General features: G+C 32.9%; 2 protein-coding genes across 4 annotated transcripts; one reads left to right on the forward strand and one right to left on the reverse strand.

Moving 5' to 3' along the window:
* Positions 1 to 256: 256 nt before the first annotated feature.
* On the reverse strand, positions 257 to 19,821 carry skd (mediator complex subunit skuld). Of its 2 annotated transcripts, XM_015515666.2 has the most exons (24): positions 19,679 to 19,821; positions 9,964 to 10,330; positions 9,813 to 9,897; positions 9,643 to 9,726; positions 9,426 to 9,583; positions 9,204 to 9,365; positions 8,948 to 9,106; positions 8,658 to 8,883; positions 8,426 to 8,551; positions 7,235 to 7,859; positions 6,984 to 7,169; positions 6,748 to 6,879; positions 6,401 to 6,670; positions 6,129 to 6,337; positions 5,229 to 5,710; positions 4,823 to 5,163; positions 3,620 to 4,726; positions 3,354 to 3,545; positions 2,975 to 3,279; positions 2,774 to 2,913; positions 2,436 to 2,716; positions 1,990 to 2,367; positions 1,632 to 1,924; positions 257 to 1,568 (listed from the first exon to the last, which is right to left on the reverse strand). In XM_015515666.2, exons 1-24 carry the CDS (start codon positions 19,745 to 19,747, stop codon positions 1,436 to 1,438), a joined length of 6,510 nt encoding a protein of 2,169 aa, XP_015371152.2. In that variant the 5' UTR covers positions 19,748 to 19,821; the 3' UTR covers positions 257 to 1,435. The 2 variants fall into 2 exon arrangements, with proteins under 2 accessions (XP_015371152.2, XP_089082892.1); XM_089226766.1 differs by lacking the exons at positions 8,426 to 8,551; positions 9,964 to 10,330; positions 19,679 to 19,821 and having other exon boundaries at positions 9,813 to 9,910.
* A 247-nt stretch (positions 19,822 to 20,068) lies between these two features.
* On the forward strand, positions 20,069 to 22,813 carry mRpL50 (mitochondrial ribosomal protein L50). Of its 2 annotated transcripts, none has more exons than XM_015515672.2 (5): positions 20,069 to 20,221; positions 20,299 to 20,420; positions 22,048 to 22,142; positions 22,237 to 22,436; positions 22,515 to 22,813. In XM_015515672.2, the coding sequence occupies exons 1-5, from the start codon at positions 20,119 to 20,121 to the stop codon at positions 22,757 to 22,759; spliced, it is 765 nt and encodes a 254-aa protein (XP_015371158.1). In that variant the 5' UTR covers positions 20,069 to 20,118; the 3' UTR covers positions 22,760 to 22,813. The 2 variants fall into 2 exon arrangements, with proteins under 2 accessions (XP_015371158.1, XP_015371157.1); XM_015515671.2 differs by having other exon boundaries at positions 20,086 to 20,221; positions 20,293 to 20,420.
* Positions 22,814 to 23,742: the final 929 nt, after the last annotated feature.

Here is a 23,742-nt window from a genome sequence, read left to right on the forward strand (position 1 = left end):
TGAAACGCAGTTTAGTTGTTAAAAACACAAACAAATTAAAAAATGAGTTTTTTTTTTGTAGCGCTAAATGGATGAATTCAAACTTTTTGAGCACAATTCCAGTTGTAACCCTAAAGTATTTACAGATATAAAGATAATAAATAATAATAATAACGAAAAACATCATTTACTGCTACCAAAATTTAACATACATTATTCCACTGAATAAAACTATTTTTTGGTATAGATAAAAGAAGGTAATATTCTAATAAATGAATAAACAACAACTCATATAATTTTTTTTTCAAATGTTGTTTTTCATTGGAATAACATTAACATTGCCTGCGTACAAATTATTATTATTTTATATATTATATAATATTCACAATAATAATATTAAAACCGCCTGTATTCCTTTGTTATGTTTGTACAAACCTTAAAATGTGTATTGTAATAATAATTTTTGTAACATTAATAATTTATTAAAATTATTTTTTACATGCTATGTACCTGTACAAAACAAAAAAAAAAAAAACTAAAAAAATTTAATTATAATATTAATTGCATTATTATTCGAAAATGTTTTATGTATAAATATTGACTTTGGTTAGAATAAATATATAATTTAATTTGTTCAAATTGGCTACAATTCTGTTGGAGTTTCTACAGGATTTTTTTCTTTTTTGGTCAATTTGATAAATATTTTACATAAATAGTTAATAAAATATATATATATGTATATGTATATGTATATATGTACAATTCAATAATGATAATAATATAAGATAATAAACCAAAATACATTTAAAAAAAATATTTTACAAGTAGTCCGATTTAAAAACGGAAAAGGAAGGGGAAATAAAAGCCCAAAAAAAATAATATATAAAGCTAAGACATTAAAACACAACAACAATCACATTTATATGTGACTAAAATTGACATTTACTAAAAAAAAAATAATAATAATTTAGTAAGATAAAAAAGGAGAAATAAATTATATTATACAAAAAAAAAACTTAAATATGAACAACCATTAAAACGACACAATATTTTATGGTAACTCGTTCCTTGACAATTTGAACAGAAATTGTCATTAAAAAAAAGAAAAAAATAATGTATCAAGAACAATAATAATATTATTACATTCACAATTCGCCTATAACGTACTGTTTAAAATAAAATTGCCCTAAAAAATTTTACTATCCATTGGTACCTAGATATTACATATAAGTTTTGTTAAAAATTTGTAATAAACATTTCGTCTACACTAAAATGGTGTCCAGTTATTTTTAATTTTGTTTTTGTTTTTTTTTTTATATATATATATATTTTCCTTAAAATAATGCTAAAAATTTACATTTATTAAATATCACCTTAATTGACCTAAAATTAGCCGAAACAGTAGAGGAAATGTTTCACGAAAATTTAACTATGTTATTCGAAAAACATGTTACCGTCATATAAGAGCATTCATAGTATGGTAAAGCTGCATTAGTACTTGCATGTGTATAGGCAAGCAAGACATCCTGTCATGAGTGTTTGAGTCCAATGATAACCATGATAATGCATTGTAACCCTCCAAGACATACCTGTGTAATTATTAAATTAAGACCAATATTTGATATCTATGAGATGTGATTATTAATTATTACCTTAGGACATCTGTGGTATATTGAGAATCTAGTGGATGTGCTGAAACCGTTGATGTAGGATGAAGAAGATCTGCAGCTGCCGGATCAGCATTATTAGGTAGTTGCACAGTATGCATGTGCAATGCACTTTTAAGGAATGCAGGACTGCATTTCTCTATGTCAGGTGCACATGACGCCCAAAACCATGTGGGCATACGTCCTGTAGGTGCAGTAGATACTAGATAGCCTAAAGCCAGTGGCTGTTGGAGTAATGCTCCCACTTCTTCATGGCCATCAATACAACTACCACCATTCTGAATAGAGAATAAATATTTATTATATAAATAACTGTCTATGTCTCATAATTTGAGTTTCTTACTCTGTATGAAGAAGATCCACAAGTAAAAGGACTACAAGGTGGTGATGATGGTGGACTACCCGGTTGGGAAGAACAATCTCCTCTGGGCCCCATTGACCCTCGACCCATTCCTATGGAACCACCCAATGATCCAGAGCCCATAACACCCCCTATAACATTATTACTAGGACCACCTAAAACCCCAGAAACACCACTACTAGGAAGTCCCAAGCTCGTGTTTCCTACGGCATCCGAATCATTCCATGTGCTAAATATGTCATTGAAGTCACCCATGCCCTCCATACTTTGCATATCTTCTTCATTAAATGCACTGAATAATTCATCATCACCAAGTTCAGGACCATTAATTTGTTGTTCTTGGAATGCAGTTTGAGAAGACTGAAATATCAAAAATATTCATGAAGTTAGATTATTAGTAATAGCCAACTACAATTAAAAATAATTACCTGAGTTGTAGCTGATGTTGGAAAAACTAATATATGAGTTGCTGAAACGTCACGGGGTGTAGAGAGTTGACAAGCAACAGATGCTTGGCTAAAACGTTCATCAGGAGTGAATTGGTCTGTCATCAGTCTTAAAGAAGAATCAGGTTCCAAAGAAACTAAGCAAGCACTAACTACTGAAGGTACATCAGATTTTTGGTACAACAGACTGCATTGGCCACAAGATTCTTTTAAATGACGCGATGCTTTCATCAATGCTTTACGGCTCAGTAGCCACGACCAACCTAAATTTGGTTTTTTATTGAATAGTACTTAGAAAAAAATGTATAATATTTAATTACCTTTAAGTTCTCCGTGGCCAATTCTTCCTACTCGACCAACAACTAGCCGCCAAGGTGTTACACTTTGACTCATTACACCCAAGATGAAATCCATTAACTTCTGTAAACCAACTCTTCTAGCTGGCGATTTTCTTCGCCTACTATGAATTAAATACAAATTAAATAACTTTAATAACATAACATTTAAGTAATATTACTTACTTGTTTGGTACATATATATTAATTGTAGCTGTTTCTAATAGAATTCCCTGTTCATCGGTTGCGGTAGCTAATATCCACCTTTGATCTTCTGATATGCAATAACTGGCATAAAGTACAGAACATTGTTGATCGGTACCTGAAGGAGAACCAGTCCCATTGGGTCCACCAAGGTTTGATAATGAATCACCACCACCACTTATATTATCACTACCTATTCCACTATCTGTTCGGCCAGTTTTATTGTTTCTATAACTAGCTAAAATAAAAGGAGGAGTATATGCTTTATATGCTGTTCGGCTTTTTTCCTGTAACAAAACAAATAAATCATGTTAGTACAAAACTATGTTCCACCAACTATGGACATATTAAGTATACGAACATCTTTGTTTTTTAAGAACAATTCAGTCATGGCTGCTGTGCCAAATCCAGTTAAGGCTTTGATGTTAGCAGTGTGAGTTAAGTATCGTCTACATTGACTAAACACTGACAAGGCTAAGGTTCTCATATTATCACTCATTTTAAGATGATCTGAGGATCGGCCGAGTTCCAAAACACTTTCTAAAGATATTAACTGAAAAATTGAAATTCACAACAAATTTAATACAATACAACACAACATTTTTTTATTGCTAATTATAAAATTACCTGGACTGAAATATTTGATCGTATAGCTTCTGGAAGTGTAGCCAAAACTGTATTATAACAACGTAAAAGTCCATTGCAAGCAATCCTAGCAAGATTACTACTATCCTTGCCAATTGAAAAGGGTTCAACAAGATAAATAACAATGGCTGGCACTTCTCCATCATCTTCTTCACAGTGACTGTTATCTCCATTACTATTAAAACTTTTATCAGCCTGTGAACCGCTAGAGGAATCATCTAACCCATCACTTTTGGGAGTGGGTGCACGCTCATTAGATGAAACAGGTGATTCCACGGAGTTAGGTGTCAATGATGCTGGTGGTGGCATTGGAGAAGGTGGAGGTCTTGGAATGCTACCTTCTGGTGGATCCAATAAAGTTTTATCCATAGAAAATTGAGAGAGTTGTGGAGCTAAATAATGACGACAAACTTGGGCATATAATTTTAACATTGATGATTGATGATTTTCACCCAACATCGAGAACCATTCATCCACAGGTTCTTTAGCTAATTTTGCAGCAGCTGATTTGCCAACTCTAAGAATACCATCTCGTAAAACTTTAGTTATTGGGCAATGGCGACCTAATCGATTAATTTCATAAGCTGCACTTAATTCTTTGAAAAATGCTCTTGTTCTTTGTAAAATAAATTCATTATCAGGACTAACAACTATGTATGCAACATCACGTGAATATGAAAATGGTTCTAGTAATAATTTATCCCAATAATGAAGTGCTAAAGGAGCAACAGCTACCCAATCTTTGTCATGTCCAACAAGAATTGGAGGAATTGGCTGTGGTTCACATCTATCTTCAGTACCACGACCAGCCAATCGATGGAATTGTCGCCAAGTTAATGGTCCAGTGACAGTGTAAGGTTCCCATAATCTGGTAGTTACACTTCTCCTTTGAATAGCTTCTTGTAAAAGCGGTTGTAATGTCCTCATAACTCGTATGAGTTGCCTGCTACTACGAGGTCCTGGGGCTTGACTGTAAGCCCATCTGTGTACAGGGGGAGAATTACTATTTAGCGGTGGCAATGACTGTTGATGATGACCAGGCCAACGGTGATGTTCAACTTGCCAATGATTATTCATTCCACCTTCCAGCTGAACAAAATATTATTTAAAATAAATAAATAAATACTTCTTAATCTATAAAACAAAAAAAATCTAGTTGACTATAAAATTATTTGGTATACAAACCTTAGCTAATCTTCCTTGTTCTAGAGCTAGTAGTGCTACTTGATTAGTATCAGTAAATTCTAGCATGTTGACAGTTGCAGTTTGAGGTGGATGATTTATGGGAAACTTTGCTGCTGCCCGTACTAGAGAACTACATGAACTATAGATAACAGCAGCACATTGTTCCCTTACTAATTCTAAAACATCTGGGTTCATAGAGTTATCATCAACACGCACAGGGCTATCTTCAGTAAGTCCAGTTATTTCAGCCTCATCTTCCGGAAATAATCCTGATTTATGAGATAATCTGCGGTTCACAACAGCACTGAACCCACAACTGCATCGGATTCCATCCTCATCACCTAAAATAGTTTAAAATATATAAATTATGATAAATAAAAATTATTAGAAAAATTGTAATAATTACCAGGTATTCCAACAGACATATGATGCTGTTGATACTGAGATGAATATCCGTTAGGTGTTAAAGTATGAGTAAGATAAACAGCTGCATCTGTACCTTTGATATTACCAACCACTTTTGGACCAGCATTACATACACACAATGTGCAACTATCAAAATTATGATCTCGGAAGACATTTAGTAGTGAGTCAGTTAACAACACGTTCACAACTATTGAATTAGCCTCAGGTACAGGTGGAGACATATTTGTTGGAACAACATTCATATTGTGATGCTGTGAAAGTGCAGGACTATATGGTGGAGGAGGTACTTGTTGATGTTGTTGAATTTGTTGTTGTGGTGGTCGATGATATTGATTTCCACCTCCAGGCCATGGTGTACTATGTGGTGATGGACTCATCATTATTGGGTGATGATAATGATTATTACGATTCATATTTGGCAATAAGTTGTTATTAGCTGATGATGCTGGCGGAGGTACAATCCTAAAATAAAACAAATTTAAAATTGTATTAATGAAAATAAGACCACAAAATTAAATTTAAGGCAGTTTCTTTAACTTAAAAATCTTAACTTCATTTTCAGTAAGCATTATAATCTTATAAATGTTAAGAGTAACTTTGAGCTATTTTTTGGAGCACCAAAAAAATTTGAAAATTTGATTTTAGATGCCATACTAATATTAATGATGGAAATTTGAAATTATAAAAATATATAAGCATAATATTTATTAAAATCTTTAAATTACAAAATTTAATGAAATAGGATACTTGAACAATAAATTATTAGGTATTTTGTAAAAAAAAATATTTATGGGGGGAATTTAACCTCATTGTATGTTAGAGGTACAATATCCTGATATAATTAAAAAATAAATCTATTAAAATAAAATTTTAAACATACTGATTTGATTTTTCAGGCTGTGGCGGATGATGTTGAATTTGTTGAGGTTGTGATGAAGCGTGGTAAACAAAAGAGGAAGGCTTATAAACACAATTGGAAGGTAGTATTAACGGGGGTAGATTTTGGCTCGGAAGATTTGTGAGAGGTGCATACTTTGAAGAGCCAACCATTTTTGCTATGGCTGGAGGTTTGTACACATACGACCAATCCTATTGAATAAAAAACAAATAAATATTAATAACACATTAATTACTTTACTTAGAAACACCTACATCAATGTGATCATGTTGAGGACTTCCCATGTAAGAATTTGTTTGGTAAGTACGAGGTGGAAGTAGATCTATGTCAGGACATGGAGATGCTATAGGATTGTGTTCTAACGATGGAGGAGTTGGAAACATTTTTACTAATTCTTCAGGCCTTAACACACCGCCGCCACTGCCACCACCACTGCCTCTTGGTGGTCGCACTAAAAGTGTTGTCAACCCTCCTCCAAGACAATCATCTGGTTTATTTGAGCCAGGAGGTGTTTGCATTTGTAACTATAAATGTTATTAATTAATATTAATAGAAAATCAAAATTAAAAAGGAAAATAAATGCATCAAATCTAATGCTTACAGCTGCCACAGCTTCATCACTAGATAAATCATCAGAATTGTCAAACATATGATCAAGGTCCCGCATACTATCATTCATACATCTATTACCATTCATTAATCCAGGATCATATTCTTTTTTGATATCTTCATTCTAAAAAAAAAATCACAGTTATAAGATTTACAATGCTAATTTCATAAAAATCTTAAACCTTTTATAATAACATTTAAAAATGAAATATAAATAATATTATTTACCTTCATCACAGCCATAGAAGTATTAAGTTTATAATCATTAGAAATCATAATATTATTGCTAGAACAAGCCCCACTTTCCTCATCAAATTCATATGGATCTGAACGACCACTTTTAAATCTAAGAGCATTATTTCTTAATTCTTCAAAACTGCTAAAATTATTTATTGAAATTTCAGATGATTCAACCTTAAGAAAAAAATATTAATTAATAATGTAATTAAAAATAGTATAGTATAATTATTTTAAATTACTGGAAGAATAGGTACACTAGTATCTCTTCTAATGTAAACTTGTGGAGGGGATTCTGGATTATCCATCACATTATTTATTCTTGTGATTGGCTCTTCTTTAGGTACAATAGGCTTAAATTTCTTTACTGGATGATACAACCAAGCATCAATACAAGAATAATCATACAAAAGTTTAGACGGCATAATTTCTTCTTCGACCAAATTTGCTTCATAATCTTTAGATGAGAGCTGTGGTCGTTTTAGCGTAATATAAGCACTAGAACTTTGTGTTTGCATTGGAACCGGTGTTGTTGCAGTTGGCGTCGTTGCTGGGATGCTTACAGTATTACTAGGTGGTGCAGGTGTGCCAGAGTTACTTTCTCGTCCGGATTTTACAGGTTCCTGACTAGCAGGAGCAGATGAAGGATAAGGTGAAAATACTTGGTTGGAGACAGATGACACAGACTTAGGCTGAAAGTCAACTGAAAGAGGTGTAATAGGAATTTTTTCGTCATGTGGACTTAGCATAGGAGGAGGAATTGAAAGTGGTGCTGGTTGTCCAGCTGATGGAGGGGTTGGCACTGAAGGCAAAGGTGGCACAGAATCTAGACCACAAGGACTATCTGTAGGACAAAGACGTGTAGACCTAAAAAATAATTTATTATTTATTAAAATATCTATTCAATAAAGATTTAATTTCAAAAAGCTAGCTTATTCATTGGAAAATAGGGGACAACAATCATGTATATATTAGTTGTTTTTAATATATTATATTAATTCATGCAATTATGTACATTATATCAATTATATATATTTGAATTATATAACCCAACACCACCACCATATTATGTCCTTTATTTTTGTATAATATTGTTATTATAAATTATAATAGAAATATAGGTATTATATATATTGGATATTCAGTTGTTATTAAACATTAAAATTCAAACGTTCACAATTAATATACCAATGTAAAATACTCCCAATTTTAAATTGAAAAAAATTTAAAGTTTTTTTTTTAACTATTTAATAAATAAATTATGAAAAAACCAGACATAAAAATTGTTAATGTAGATTAGAAATATATTATAAACTATCAATTGTTATTTAGGCATTTGAAATAAATTGATTATCTAGAATCCTGTTTAGAAATATAAAATGTTTTATTTTTAAGACCATTTCACCTCCCAAGCGTCTCATCAATAGACAAACCTGAGGGTGGTATTGTTTGCATCGGGTGGCGGCTGCTGAGTGATGAAAATATCAGGGAGGGGAGTGCGTCTATGGAATGGTGTGCCGATTGGCTGTGTCTGGTGCTTGGAACTCGTTTTTCTACACCTGTAAATAGCCAGCCAAATAACAAAAACCAATCGACTTCCAAAGCTCCAAAAGACAAACATCGCACTAACATCTCACTCACACATATAAATGCAAACCATCTTACCTTGTACAGGAACATGTTAATTTTTGTAATGGATCAGATAAGTGCCATTGACCTAAATTTGGCGATTCAGGTCTGGATGGAGGGTTCTGTTCCGTGTTTAGTGGTCCTAGCACACAATCTTGCCAAGCTCGTTCAGGTATAGATGAAACTGCATTATCCAAAGCATAAATTATTGTATCTGGATGATGTTGATGCTTGGTCGCAAACAATTGTTGTTTAGGTACTACTTGGAAATAAAAGAATACATTTTTAAAATAATTTATTATATTATTAAATTAAATTAAATATACTTTGTGACTGCGGTTGTTGATGCAGCTGTGGAGGCTGTTGTTGCTGTTGCTGTTGAGGCGTGGTTGGATGAGTATTCTGATTTTTGTATAATTCAGCAGTACTGTCATCTAAATCAGTTACCAAAACATAACACGAAGGATATCTCATTTTTACACCACCTATAAAAAAGCAAAATAAAACAAACAATTGTATAAGCTTAGATATTATAGATTATTGATGTCAAATTAAAAACTATTGACAAATATTAAGACTTACCAACTAAAACTTCTACTGCAGGAGATAAGCCATTAGGTCCATTATTATTAACAACTGGATAAAAATGACTCCATTCATCCATCATACGACTAGTTTCAGCATCCATATTTTTATAAACATGGCCAGTTAATGTACCAGCAAGGCCAAATGGTGCAAGCATTACTAGAATTATGGAAATATATTTAAAATAAATAAATATCAATAATAATAATAAAAAATTACCTTGAATATTTGTTCCATTTTGAGGTTGAGAAGAAGCTTGTGCTAAGTGTTCTTTTGATAAAGTTCTTACAACAGAATGTTGCCGTACATCTATGCTAGCACAAACAGTACTTTCTCCGTGGACAAAAAACGCAAAAGAAAATGACAAATGACTCGCACTAAAAAAAATATGAACATTAAATAATGGTAAAAAGTATTTATTTTACAAGAAATTTACCTCGAATTATCTAACTTCTCAGAAGATGAATAAGGTTGAACAAACCATTTCCCTAATCGAATAAATTCTCTTGACATTAAACATCTAAAATAATATGTACACATTTAAGATTAAAATTAAAATAAACTTTTGAACTACATTTAATACCGAACAATTTGAAAAACTTTTACCTTTCAATTAAATTATGAAGTGCCTTAAATAAAAGTGAACGACATTCATAAGATAGACCACTTTCCCATGATCCATTATCACCTTCTGTAAATAATGCATATATTTTAAAATTCAAATCATAAAGTTTATTAAAACTTAATTAAACTATACCATTAAGTAAAAGTTGAGGAGAAACAAGTCCAGTCAGATCTGGTTCTTCGCCATACCAAAATATCCACAGCTCTTTTGAGGCTTTCAAAGAAAGTGCTGGAGGGAGAGCTGGTATGGGTGTTGGTGGTGCAGGAACCAAGGGATCAAGTGACGTCTGTTGAGAGTTGGCAGGCGGTAATGAAACACGCCGCCATACAGCCAACATATCATGTGTTAAACATCTTGTATAACTAGATAACACAGGATCCTCAAGCACCGAGCCACAGGCATTGGTTCCGCCACCAGGACCACCTCCCCAATCAGGAGGTCCTTCTGGACCAGCTGAACAATGTACAAACTTACGCCATTTTATGCCGCATAAGTCAGTCTAAAATTATAAATTTATTTTTTTTTTTTAAATGTTCAATTAAACTTTGTGTAGTTAAATCAAATTAAACAATTTTAGAATATACAAACTAATATTCTGACTATACAAAACAAAACAATTTTTCTATAATGATAGATGTTTCATATGAATACAAGTTAGTATCGAGCTTAGAAACACTAGTTAAATAAACGACTAAAAGAAATTTAATCAAGCATTACAATCAAAGGTCTTCGCATAGGGACGGCCGGGTAGGCAATAGCTGCCCTGTGATCTATTATAGATTGCAACTTAGATTATAATCATAAGTGTTATCTTGTTCCGTGATCTTAGAATTGTAATTATTTTTTATTTATCATGAAACCTTAATAAAGACTATCTACTATCTACATGATTAAATATTTAGAAAAAAAGAAATTGTTAAATTATTGATAATATTACTATTGTAGTTAGTTTCTAATAACTATTGTAACAAGGGTATCAGCTATACCTTTACTATTGTAACAAGGGTATAGCTGATATATTTAATATACGTTATTTTATGATGTTCCAATTATAAATCTTTAACTCCACAACAAAAAAATATTTTTTTTTATGTGAATTATTATTATTTTCAATGCACTAAAATAATGGGGGATGATGGGTAATGCAAATATATGCCTATCATTACTTTGCAGTTTATTTTTCAAGTATCATTGGTTTGGATCACACTCCTACAATAAGCTGCTGTGCATGCCTATGATTATACTAATAATATGAGATACTAGTTTAAAAGTATTCTTATCAGTCTATGGATTCAATTCAGTTATAGGTAATTTAAATTAAATAAAATTAAAATAAATAAATTATATAATATATAATAATATAAATAAATTTAAATTTAAATTTCTGTTGGCAACTAAACGGTTTTTTAATACTCCATCTATTTATAGTCTTTAATTAATCATTTTCTAATTATTTCTTGCATTTCCTTGAAAATTAGATGCTCACATAAATTTGATATACAGACAGGAGATTACTTACTATTGATGTATATATTTATAAATTTTATCAACAACAAGTTAGTTTTGTAAAAAATACCAAGTAAATAAAAAAATCATTAAGAATTATAAATTAGTAATTTAGTAGTTAACATATTTTGCTAACCATCCTGTGCCTACAACTGTTCCACCCAAAAAGCTCAACATAATATTATTGTTTGTCACATATTATCATGTACATTTGACAAACAGGAAACAAACATAATATTATTAAGAACAGTCAGGGCACTACTACACAAGAAAACGGCACTAATTCATCAAAAGTAATGTGTATTTTTCTCAAAATCAAAATATAATTTTTTGACATTATACGCTCTGCGCTGAGTTATCCTTAAAATTATTTGTCTGATACGGCAACAACTGACAGTAGTATAAACTTTACAGGCAGTTGTACACGTTGACCGTTTAACCGTGCAGAGTTTAATACTTAAATTTATCCAGTACGAAAATATATTTTCTAGAAAATTGCAAGCTGAAGCACGAAACTCCGACGGGTGGTGATGTGGTAATTTCTACTTAAATTGTATCCCTAGCTAGGCTAAGACTACCACTGGTCATGGGGTAACTAAGGCACGTGGTGATGACGTCCTCCTAAATACAAACTATCATAGAGGTGAATGTAATGTACTTGGTTGCTAGTGTGTAAAGGGAGGAACGAGATGGAGGTCGGGTTAGTTGTGCAGAAAACCAACCGATGTTACTGCACAGGTGCAGTAGCCGCGGATGGGTCCGATAAGAGTTAATACGACGATGCGCAAAGAAACGGGAAAATACGTATTATTTCTTACAAAATAATACTTTTATTATTTATTACATAGTGGCATATAAGATATACGTAAGATATCTAAAATATGATCAAGTTAAGTGCAATTGACTTTACGTGTGCGTACAGGATAACGAAACAAAACAGAAAACCCATTGATCGAATACACAGATTTCGGTGGAGGCAGAATGGTAAAAAGGCGCGAGAACGTCGGCGAAGCAAGAATGCGCGTTCTAGTGAAAAAGTAGTGCACGGCGGTGAGGGGGCGTTATCGACTATGCATCCTCGTCTTCCAAAGACATGGACCCGCCGACCCCACTTCCACGCGTTAGTCGCGAAATCAATATCCGCTGGTGGCCGAGACACGACCCTGTGGCGTCACGCCGATATACCCCATTCGCGCGCGCACCCATGTGGCCATGTATTCACATTGAACACGAATATAATAATATATAATTATTAATTTTCGAATTTAACAATCCACGTCGGCGAAAGCGGACGTATACAATAGCGTTGTACACGCTAAATATTTCAAAGATAGAGCTACAAATTATGAGACGCTCTCGGAGGGGACATAACGTCTCAGCCAACCCCCCGAGACAGACCAGTTCAATAATTATACCGTACACTAGACTAAAAATACTACTACTACTCCGAACTATAAAGGCGGAGGTAGTCGTCGACGCCGCAGCCGGTGTATGTTGCGATGGACATTCAACGTGCGTGCGGCGGACCAGCACATTCCAGTGGGCGCCAAACGATATGCTAAACAATAACACAGAAGATGGGTAGGTGTATGTGAGCACAAACGACGTCTACATAAATAATGTTGTTTGTAATGTTTTATAATCAACCTCTTTTTACCTCTTCGTCACCTAATGAATTTCGGACCAAATTAATCGATACGGCCTTTTTGCCAATGAAACGAACAGTGTTTCGTCAAGTTATTTTAAGGGAACATTTTCCAGCAGAAGTAAAAAAATAAATAATAATTTTAAGAAGTAGCGTACGCTAAGACACTAAGAGTTTCAAAAATGTAAATAAATACTTTTGCATATTCAAATACAAACTTCAACATTTGAGATGTAATGAGACATGTACTTATATTCTAATATAATAATAATCGATACCAACAACAACTTGTTATGCTAGGCGCGTTTTTGGGTCCCCCCAATAGGCAAATAATATTTTGAAATGTACAATTTCCTGAATCTCCGAAGCACGGATATTGCTTATAATATTATACATCTATACATCGTGTATGAATGGGTGGTGTTCTAGATTTATCTGAGATTTGACGGCAATGAGCGAGTGCGCGCACCGCGTAAACTAGTTGCCAGCAAACACAGCAAGAAGACACCGTTAACCCTTGCAGGTAGACTAGTGGCGGGGGCGGGCGGCAGCCGACCGGTGTTAATAACCTGACTGATGTGTCTCAGACACAATTGTTTCTCCTTTTCTTTTTCGACACGGTCGTCGTTCGTATGCACAGAATACGGTTGCCACCCACGACATACCGTAATCGTAGAAGAATAAAATTAGTAGTTGTGGACTTCGGTAATTTGGCGGAAGAATAGTTGGCAACACTTGGCCCCCCCAAGGGGGGAGGGGGAAAGCGTAAAATGGAGAAAATAATGGGTACGGTCGAGTAGAGTAAAGTTAAGAGTAAGGAAACGATACAAAAAATAAGTATTAGGTTTGGGATTATAAGATCGTGGCGGTTTCACCGGGAACGAATCACTATCGCTGTGTATTTTGGCGGGGGGCAAAAGAAAAAGATATTTATGTGTATATAAAATGAGAGTAGGTGACCTCGTTCGTAAGAACAAAATATCTATAGAATATACAGTCGAATAGATGGTGAACGTCAGTGATCACCTAATAAAGAGCAAATATGATTTACATTTATTTTATTATGATTCGTTGAAAATTGAAACAATCGGGGTTGAAACCATATTATCACCAATATTATAAAAATAACCGTCCAGTTATTGTTGTTTCCAATATTTTGGTAACCACTGCACGCGTCCGGTTGTTACGGTACGCGGAATTACAGAGGTGTCGGCGACGACGGAGGTACTGTGGTTATGGCGGCAGCGGGATCCCCTCCACCGCGACACAACAATACGATCAAAAGAAACTGCATGTAAATCGTACGGCGTAACGACACCGGCCGAAGTGAAAGAGGTCGGAGCCAGTCGGATTTTTGCGCAAGACGATCGCCGACCGTGACCGAACGCACGGCAACGTCGCCCCCCACCACTGACAACAGATCTACTGCTCTGGTCGTCCCAATACACTAGTACAACACCGCGACCGCATCACCGACTACACCACCCCATCAGTACTAAAATATAATCGCGGTTTCCCGCCGTGTCCGCACGATGGCGGCTCCGTCGACCCGAAAAAAGAACATCTGTCAGCAGTGAAACTGAGGGTACACACGTTACATATAATATTTTTAAAGTATTAAGTTTACTGTATGGCAGTGATATAACGCGCCACGCATAATGAGGAGAGATGGGTGACAAACGGCGAATTGGCTTCCCCCCACGACCGAGAGAAAAGTTTCCAACATGAACGAGACCGATATTAGGGGGCCGCGATACGACGGGTTGGGTGAGCATGGTGACATGGGGGAGGGGGCGAATGAGTGAGAGAATAGTGATCAAATTCGCAACCATCCGACGTCGAGATAAATTAAATAAAAACGTCTGGACAAACAATCGAGCCCAAAGGTGGTTTCCCCCAGTCAGCACTCGGCGAAACCATCAGTATTGTGTAGTGAGCGAGAGGTTGTGCTTTTCTAGACCGACGAGATGGGAGAAGCGTTTAGGCTTTTCTTGCGGCTAAGTCGCTTTTTAGAGCAGTGACAGCCGATAGCGGGCAGCAATGTAATCATAATGTAATATAAAACGTTTGCTGTATTATTATACACTACGGGCTGGTAGAGTGGTAACCGGTGAAGTAAACAATTATTTACAAGCGTGTATATTATCGGGTAAACGCTACTGCTGCGACACCGACGGGACCACCACCACCGTTTATCACCCCCAACGATACTATTATAGCATTATCCCTCAGACTCGTTTTCCCCGTAAAGGGTGAAACACCTCAACGAACAACGACACAACTACCCCCCCCCTCATAGGGCACAACAATAATCCAGTTTTTTTTTTCATCCGTATACACATTACAACAATCCGGCACGCAACACCATAATGATATGGTATTAATATTTAAGAATATTATGAGTACACCCTTGAACAACTCTAAGGCAGACTACGGAATTCTTGTGTATGTCAACTATATAACAGTCGTTGTCGACGCCACGGCCACATTAACAAGAGGGAGGACCAGGTCGAAAAATAGAACGAGAGCACTTAAACAGACATACATACATATTATAGTTTATAAACGATTTAAAAAATCAGAACAATCAATCGTTAGCCATGTGGTTATCTCAACTGCGTGCGACTAATAAAACAAACGTCAAATACGATGCATACTTTGAGGACGTGAACAGCCAAGAAAACAATTCAAAAGATGAACATTTATTAAAGAGAGATCAAAGTAGATATTAACAGTATTAATTTCATTATTAATAGCAATTATGAACATAATTACGAATCATAGTCGTGAAAAACGACAACGGAGTGAGGTATTGACAGACATTAACAATGAAATCATCAATTTGTTAATATTATAATTGTCGAAATGTAATATACACACACACGACACAACGGGGTCGATCATGCACTGTGACACATCTACAGTGGTAGATGGTCAAACAATAAAACTATTATGAATTTTGTCGCTGCAACCCAGAGTCTACTACTAATATCATTGTGGACCACAGACAAAGTTATGCAATGTACACAATGGCTGCAAATATGCACTTTTCACGAGGAAATCTGTAAAGAGAAAAAACGAGCGTGTACGACGATAAGCATACAAATTACCGCAACGGTGGAGGCAGTGACAACAACGGAATTCTTCCGGTGGGCACGGGAAAAATCAATATTTAACCGATGCGGAAATGTTTACGAAATTTTCGAATAAGAAAAAAAAATAAAAAAACAACTGATAATGTCGGACGCCCACTTTTGGGGAACCACTGGAAGAGGTTTGGAAATACGCAGGACATTGCCTCTGTATATGTATGTGAACGCGCGCACGCGGGCTCGCGAATATACTTATGGTGGTGGTGAGGATATTTATATATATATATTAATGAATGAGTATTTTACGGGGGAAAAATATTTGCAGAATTATATTTTCAAAACACTCATAAATATATAGGTATTATAATAATTAAATTCGTATTTAAAGTCATCAAGGTTTTGAACTACTGATTAAATTTGTAAATCTCCGAGTCAATACTCGATATTGTCTACGTGGGGTGAATGCAAAGTTTACTACAGCCATGCGTCCACCGCTTATCTACGTGCACGCGCCTCGCAGTGTTTTGATAAAGAAATAGTCAATAATAACAACGAAAGCCACAAACCCGTTATGTTATTGACGATAAGCATAATATTATTCAAAAATATGTTTTCTATTAAAGCATAATCTCACTGTGCGAGATTTCGTAGATATATAGCAACGAAGTAATCAATTCTAGTCTGATAATACGTAATTCATTGACAGGTATTGGTGGTGTATACTACCCTACCAGGTGGCTAATATCTTAATTTATAGCCAAACAAATTGTCTTGGGTATTGATTACGAATATCTAATCAGTTGTTTACATTACTACTATAAGAAAATTGACTAAGTGAAAGTAAAAACATTGAAAGATTTAATCTTCCGACACTGGCCAATAAACAAAACCTAGACTATACCAACATTACTTAATTAACTAAATAATCAATAATGCTTTACTATACTATTTTTTAGTAGGATAATATAATTTTTTTTAAACATCTTGTAGCTATAGAAAGTTCAGTAATTTTTACCTAGTTTTCATTTACCTAATATTTATAAATTATGAATCTAAAAATCAAACATTATAGCAAATAAATAAATTTAATTTTGTGTATGAGCTATTTTCTTATCACCAATATATATACTGTACTAACTCAACAGGGAACTTTATTTGAAGATCATCTGTGTTAAAAACCTGTGTAAATTAGAATGGCAAGTTTTAGTATACAAAACTAAAGAATAGTGCACAGATACATAATTAACTAAAATAAAAGTAGAAAAATGAACATCTGTTTTGAATGTACCTAAATTGTATTGTTATTATTTCATATTTTATTTTGAAAAATAAAACCTTATATTATCTAATACCTAATACACATCCACATATTATAATTATAATACTATAATTCTGTATTTAACTGGGTATTTAACTAATGTTCTATTAAACTATCCAAAACAGGTAAATTCTTATTAGATATTTCAAAAAAATTATAAATTAAATAAAACTAAAGTAGAAATTTACAAAATAAAATGAGTAACTACCGTTACTATTTGCAAATAAATTTTTTTAACAAGGTTAATAGAAAGGAAAATAATTGAAAAACTATCTATTTATTTACTAAGAATTTATTAAGATATATAGTGAAATGAAAATTTGAAAACCATAACTGCCACAATGTTTATACTTAACTAAAATTTAAAAAGTGCCTATTGATTTGAAGTTTCAATGAAAAATAACATTTAATACTAATTTTAATACTTTAAACTATAATTAATACATTATCATTATCTACAAAATACCTAGATACTGTGATTTTGAGAAAAACATTTCTATAAGTTTTGTGATAAATATTAATGATGTGAAAAGTAAATTGTTTGCAGTCTTATAAAAATTGGCAATAAAACAAAGTGATCATTACAGAATGATATACCTACCTAAAATCATTAAAAAAATATGATTGACACTAAATCATTAAAAAAATAAAATAAAATAAAGAACATAAGGTAAGTAGGTACCTAATATCTATAATATTTGGTAACAACAACTTATTGTCTTAATAATATTATTAGAATTATTTTACTTGCATATCAAGATTTAACTTGATATTCCTATATGTAAAAAAATGTTATTTTACAATTTAAAAAGTGTTAAATAATCTTAATCTCAATCTCAATATATTGTTTTTTACACATAATAATATAATAATAATCAGATAACAGGAATAAAATTAGACTATCTTCTAAAAATGGGACAAAAAGCGTCCCATTTGATGTTTATCAGGACTAAAAGGGGATAATTCTATTTTAAATGGGATGTATGGTCTTCCTAATATATACATAAATGTCCATACGTTAATAAAGACAAAGATATATTTAAAATGAAAAAATCTCTATTATAAATCATATAGTAGAGTTTTAATTTGATAGTTAATTGATAAGTAATTTTGATAATTTGAAACTAAATATTTCAGTGTATACATTTTATATATTATGAGTTCTAAAAAGTATCATGCTTAGGTCAAATTCAATAAACAAAAAAAGAAAAATCTTTAGATACTAAATTTGAAAAGGAAAAGTTTTCATTTAATACTGAGTTAAGAAATACTTATCTATTATCATTGATGACCTAAGTATGTATCATTTTGGAATATAGGACTAACAAAATCTTAACTTGGTAGTTGGTACACAAACATTATATTTTAAACTGAAGCTACCTACATAAGTAATTAAATATTACAAGCAAAGAAAAATTTTAAATAAAAAAATTTTAAAATAACGGATATTTTTAAAAAGTAATAAAATTGATGGTTAAGTTGGAATAGGTTTTCGTATTTATCAGACTTTTTTTGTAATGTCAATCTTTTTTTCGAACTTAGTGTTAGTGTTGTGTAAAATAACAATGGTTTAGCCAGAATTAAGTTTTATATCCTATCCTAACAAGTAGATATCAACATAGTAACAATGAATTAATTTTAATTAAACTTGTAGCAAAACATAATACTAAATACCTTAAACTGTAAGCTTGATATAACAAACAGAAAATAATTGAAAATTGCGTTTTTAAATAGGTCAACAAGTACAGTCAATGAGTGTATGCCGCAAAGTAGTTCTACTTGCAGTGTCTAAAGATTTTTCATTAATGTTTGTAGTTTATACCTAATACGCGTTTGTATTCTAACAAGCCGAGAAAACCCTGGGAAAAGCCAACGACCAAAACTAAATATGTAAACATTTAACTATGTGATCTGTTGGTTCTAGAATTATTCTAACAAAAAAATTGTATCATAAACAAGCAACTAAATAAATGACAACGGTGTTAATAATTTGTCACCTGGTGGATAGATGGATAGATACTGGTCTCCAGATTAGTGGACCTACAAGATCTGAAGGAATTTTTGATGGAGTTTGAACAAGTGGCGGTGGATAGGGTCTGTTGACCATGGGTAAAAATTAAATATGTGAGTTTTCCACCTGTGATTTGTGGCAAGAGCCGTCAGTTTAACATAGTATGCCTAATTTTCTTATATGTATACCTATGGATATGAGTTACCTATTACCTTCGCGGCTTTAGAGAAAAAGCAATGCAAATCAGATGGCAATAATGTTAACTAAGTACTAACCAGGGCGAAGAAGTTTGTGTGGCAATCCTCCAAGCTGGCACCGTTGGTCTGATGGCTGGAGTGAGTCATTTTTCATTGGACATTTTGACTGGTACGACGGCTGCTGCGACGACGACGTCTTGGACGTCACACAAACACCACGGCTGAGGCGCCGGCGGACCGCGGACACCACGACCACGATAACGCGACGGTATACGCGAAACAGTTTCGGCCGAACGACGGACGTGCGTCAATAACGCGTACGGACATAATCACAGGCCGGAAACGCGACAATCATTATCCGATGCGCCCGGAGCTGCGTTGTTGTTCATGATCGACGACGGCGAGTCGCGTAAAATGGCGGACACACCAACACACACAATCGTGCACGCACGCACTCACTCTCGCACGCACTCACTACCCGAAGGACCTGCGCATCCGATTGGCTCAACACCCGTCACATGGTTAACACAGTGGTAACCAGAATTGCGGCCACTGCGGTAAAAACATACGCCGCCACAGCACCACCGGGAGTAGGTATATGGTATATCACGATTTACGACTGTATGTACGCAATGGATGATGATAATAAACTGACAATATTTTAGATTATAGCTTATTTTTATTTTTGAAAGCTACAGCGACCATGATGACCGGACACATTTTAAATCGCCCGAGTACCTTATTGCGATTGTTTTTATCGGCGAACGTCATCAACAGCAACGGTGCCACAACGACTTTACACGACCGATTCGCCGTTCAGGTAAATTATAAGAATTCGCGACAACCGCAAATGTGTTAAAACATTTAACTGATAATGTCCATGTAGATACGATAATTTTGTATCACAAATACCATTGTTTTTGTCTGGACTATATCGTTCATGTTTTAATTGTTACCGTCTTGTCAAAGTTAAAAGTTATGGACGATGTAACCTTTGAAGGTTATGGCCGTAGTTTTTGTACGATACGCGTCTTTGATCACAAAATAGATTTCGATCCGTTTTTGCCGGTGAACCGACAAGACTACAACGATATTTACGTAACGATTATTAAAAATAATAAGGCATAGTAATTAGATGTGTCTTACACTCTAAGTCTTCAACGAAAGTTGTCGACGATAGTATTATTGTTATGAAAAGTTTTTTATCATCTTAATATATTGTTGGCGGTGTCAGCGTGAAAAAAAATCATTATCAAATCTGAAGTATTGATAAAATAATATTGTTTTGGTCGGCGCCGCCGCTGTCTTCTACCAGTGCCAACAAACAAGACAGACGGGAATTTCCCGCTTACCCAACTGTCACTATGTTCCATTATAAATATTATAATATTATAGATGATATTTTGTTTTTTTATATTTTACTTCTTACTGTTAGGATTTAGAATAAAATAAGAACTTTCGTAGACCTTATATTTTAATGCATAATATTATAGTTGATTGTTATACTAGTTTCCTTCTATGCCCATTCATAATTTTACATATTTACCACTAAAATGCTAATATAGATTAAAGTAAATATTATATGTAGTATTGAAAATAATCCTGTAACTTGAAAAGTTGTAAGGTATAAAAATAACGAATACAATATTATCGTTGGTTGTTGATTTACGTATAAAGTCAAATTGTTGATAAAGTGGATTTTTATTTATTTTACATGAATTGTTAAATTAACTACAAGCTTACATTTCAGAATACTTACCTTCTGGATCACTTCACCCTTGCTTACTCTAGCTACTCGTATTATATTATATTTTTTAACAACCTATAACCACCCTCCATAAACACTTAAAAATATATATGTACTTAAATACATATAATTATAATTATTGTATTTCTCAATTTTAGATTAGGCAATTTTTGCTCCGATAAAAATTTGAACTAACTCTTCCCTTATTCAAAATTTCTGAGCACGCTTCCGAGTGTCTAAGAATAATTTTTTGAAAATTTCATCATGTATGAAAAACGATTATATTAATCACATCAGAAATTATACTGAAGTTGAAAATCAAAGAAATTTTAGTATCCAAAAGTTGATGTCAGACAGTAAAAAACACATAATTGTAAAATTAATACAGAATTCCCTTCACTCAGAGTCTAAATATAGAAATTTAGAATTTATCCTGTATAATGTTATTAATTTTATTATGTAGGTAGGTACTTGAACAATTATTAACAAACCTTATTTATTTATATATGAATATATAAAAAATACATATTTGACAACTTTAAAGCATGTAAAATAAAATAATTATTTCATACATCACTTCCTAAGTTCCTATATTATTCAGACTCCTCCACCCAAGATCAGAAAAAAATTTGGTCTGGTACAATCATGACTACAAATATCGCTTGATTTTTTAATTAAGTTTTAACTTGCTTCTTCACAGATAAGACATTTACACAAAAAAGTAAAAAGAAGTATACCATGGGTACCTCCAAGAAGCAAATTTGAAGGAAATGCTAAGGCCATAGCATCAAGAGGGTTAGTTGATATATTTTAAATAATGTTACATATTAAAATAATAATTTAAATTATTATAGAATAAAATTATAAATAATATGTTTTATATGTTCAGGTTTTTAAGGCCACTTAAAGAGTATGATCCTCCATTGGATATCAGGAACTCCATAATAAAAATAGCAAATAATACAGTTAATCAAACCAAAGCATCATACTCACTAAGTAAAAATGAAAAAATCCGTTTACTAAAAAAATGTGAAGAAGTGGTTGACCATCAAGTACCCAATTCACTTTTACATACTATGAATACTTTAGGTAAAATTTAAAACTAAATAATTATATATTATAACTAAATAATATTCAGTATATTTATTTATATTCTTTTTTATAAAGGTGATATATTTGAATTTTATGAGACACCTATAGACACAGTTGTACCATATGATGCACTTCAGAATCGTGAACTTCCCCCTAATCTCCATATTTTATCCAACTACCATAGGTTCCACCCAGAAACAGATCTAATGTTTGATGGTGTCACTGCGTTTCCACGCAGTTCCAACTTGGTTACTGGATTAAAAACGAAAAAGAAATACAAAGGATTCACCACTTTGTCTCCTTATGATTATAAAAATTAAAATTGTTTTGTATTTTATTTTTTAGAAGAATATTAAAAGAAAATAGTAATTTAATTAGTATTGATCAACTCATATAGTCGTATAAGATGTTATATTTTATTACCCTATTCTAGTGAAAACAATTTTGAATAGTTAAATTGATAATCAGGTATTCATGTCGTATGCGGTCTACCGCCCATTTTTACACGTCATATGTGGTCTACCGCACATTTGTTGTCTACCACGCATGCGGTCTACTACATGGTTAAAAATATGAATGATGGAATACATAAATGTAGAATTACAATATATTTATTAATGTAGAATTTCAATATAATACCTATTTAATAATACAAAAAAAATATATAAAAATATGTAGGTAAATTTAATTAGTATATGAATTAAAAACTAACTGACAAAAAATTTAAAATTATATAGAAATATGCTTTAATCAATATTTAAATTAGGTATAAGTACAATATAATTTCACCTCTCTTAAAAAAACAATCAAATGTGTTGTCATTCTTATTTTTTAGATGCCGCCATTGTTCCACTAAATACGAGGACAGCAATGATGGAAATGTACCATGCATTTTTTTAATAATTCAAAGTTTTAAACCATACAAATATATTTAGATACGCAGCAGTAGACCGCATATGACGTGTAGAAACATATACGTGGTAGATGACAAGTGTGCGGTAGACCGCATACGACATGAATACCGATGATCATTAAATCACACAATTTTCAATTATTGCAGTCTTAGTGATTCAATATTTACATAGGTGACATGATTCTAAGATAACCATGTGAAATTTATTGATTTTTAAAATAAAATTAATCATGTATTTTTTAAATTAATTTAAAAAATTTTAGTTGTTATTGATCATATAAAATACAGTATGGTGTTTTAAAATACTTCAAGTAAATTTTAGTAAATTTATACTGTCATACATAAATTGTTTAAAAAATGTGAATAGCAAAATGTTGCATTTATATTTAA

Source organism: Diuraphis noxia, unplaced genomic scaffold (genome assembly GCF_037042655.1).
Source record: "Diuraphis noxia isolate RWA-SAM2 unplaced genomic scaffold, SU_Dnox_SAM2 contig0004, whole genome shotgun sequence".
Classification (NCBI taxonomy): Eukaryota; Metazoa; Arthropoda; class Insecta; order Hemiptera; family Aphididae; genus Diuraphis; species Diuraphis noxia.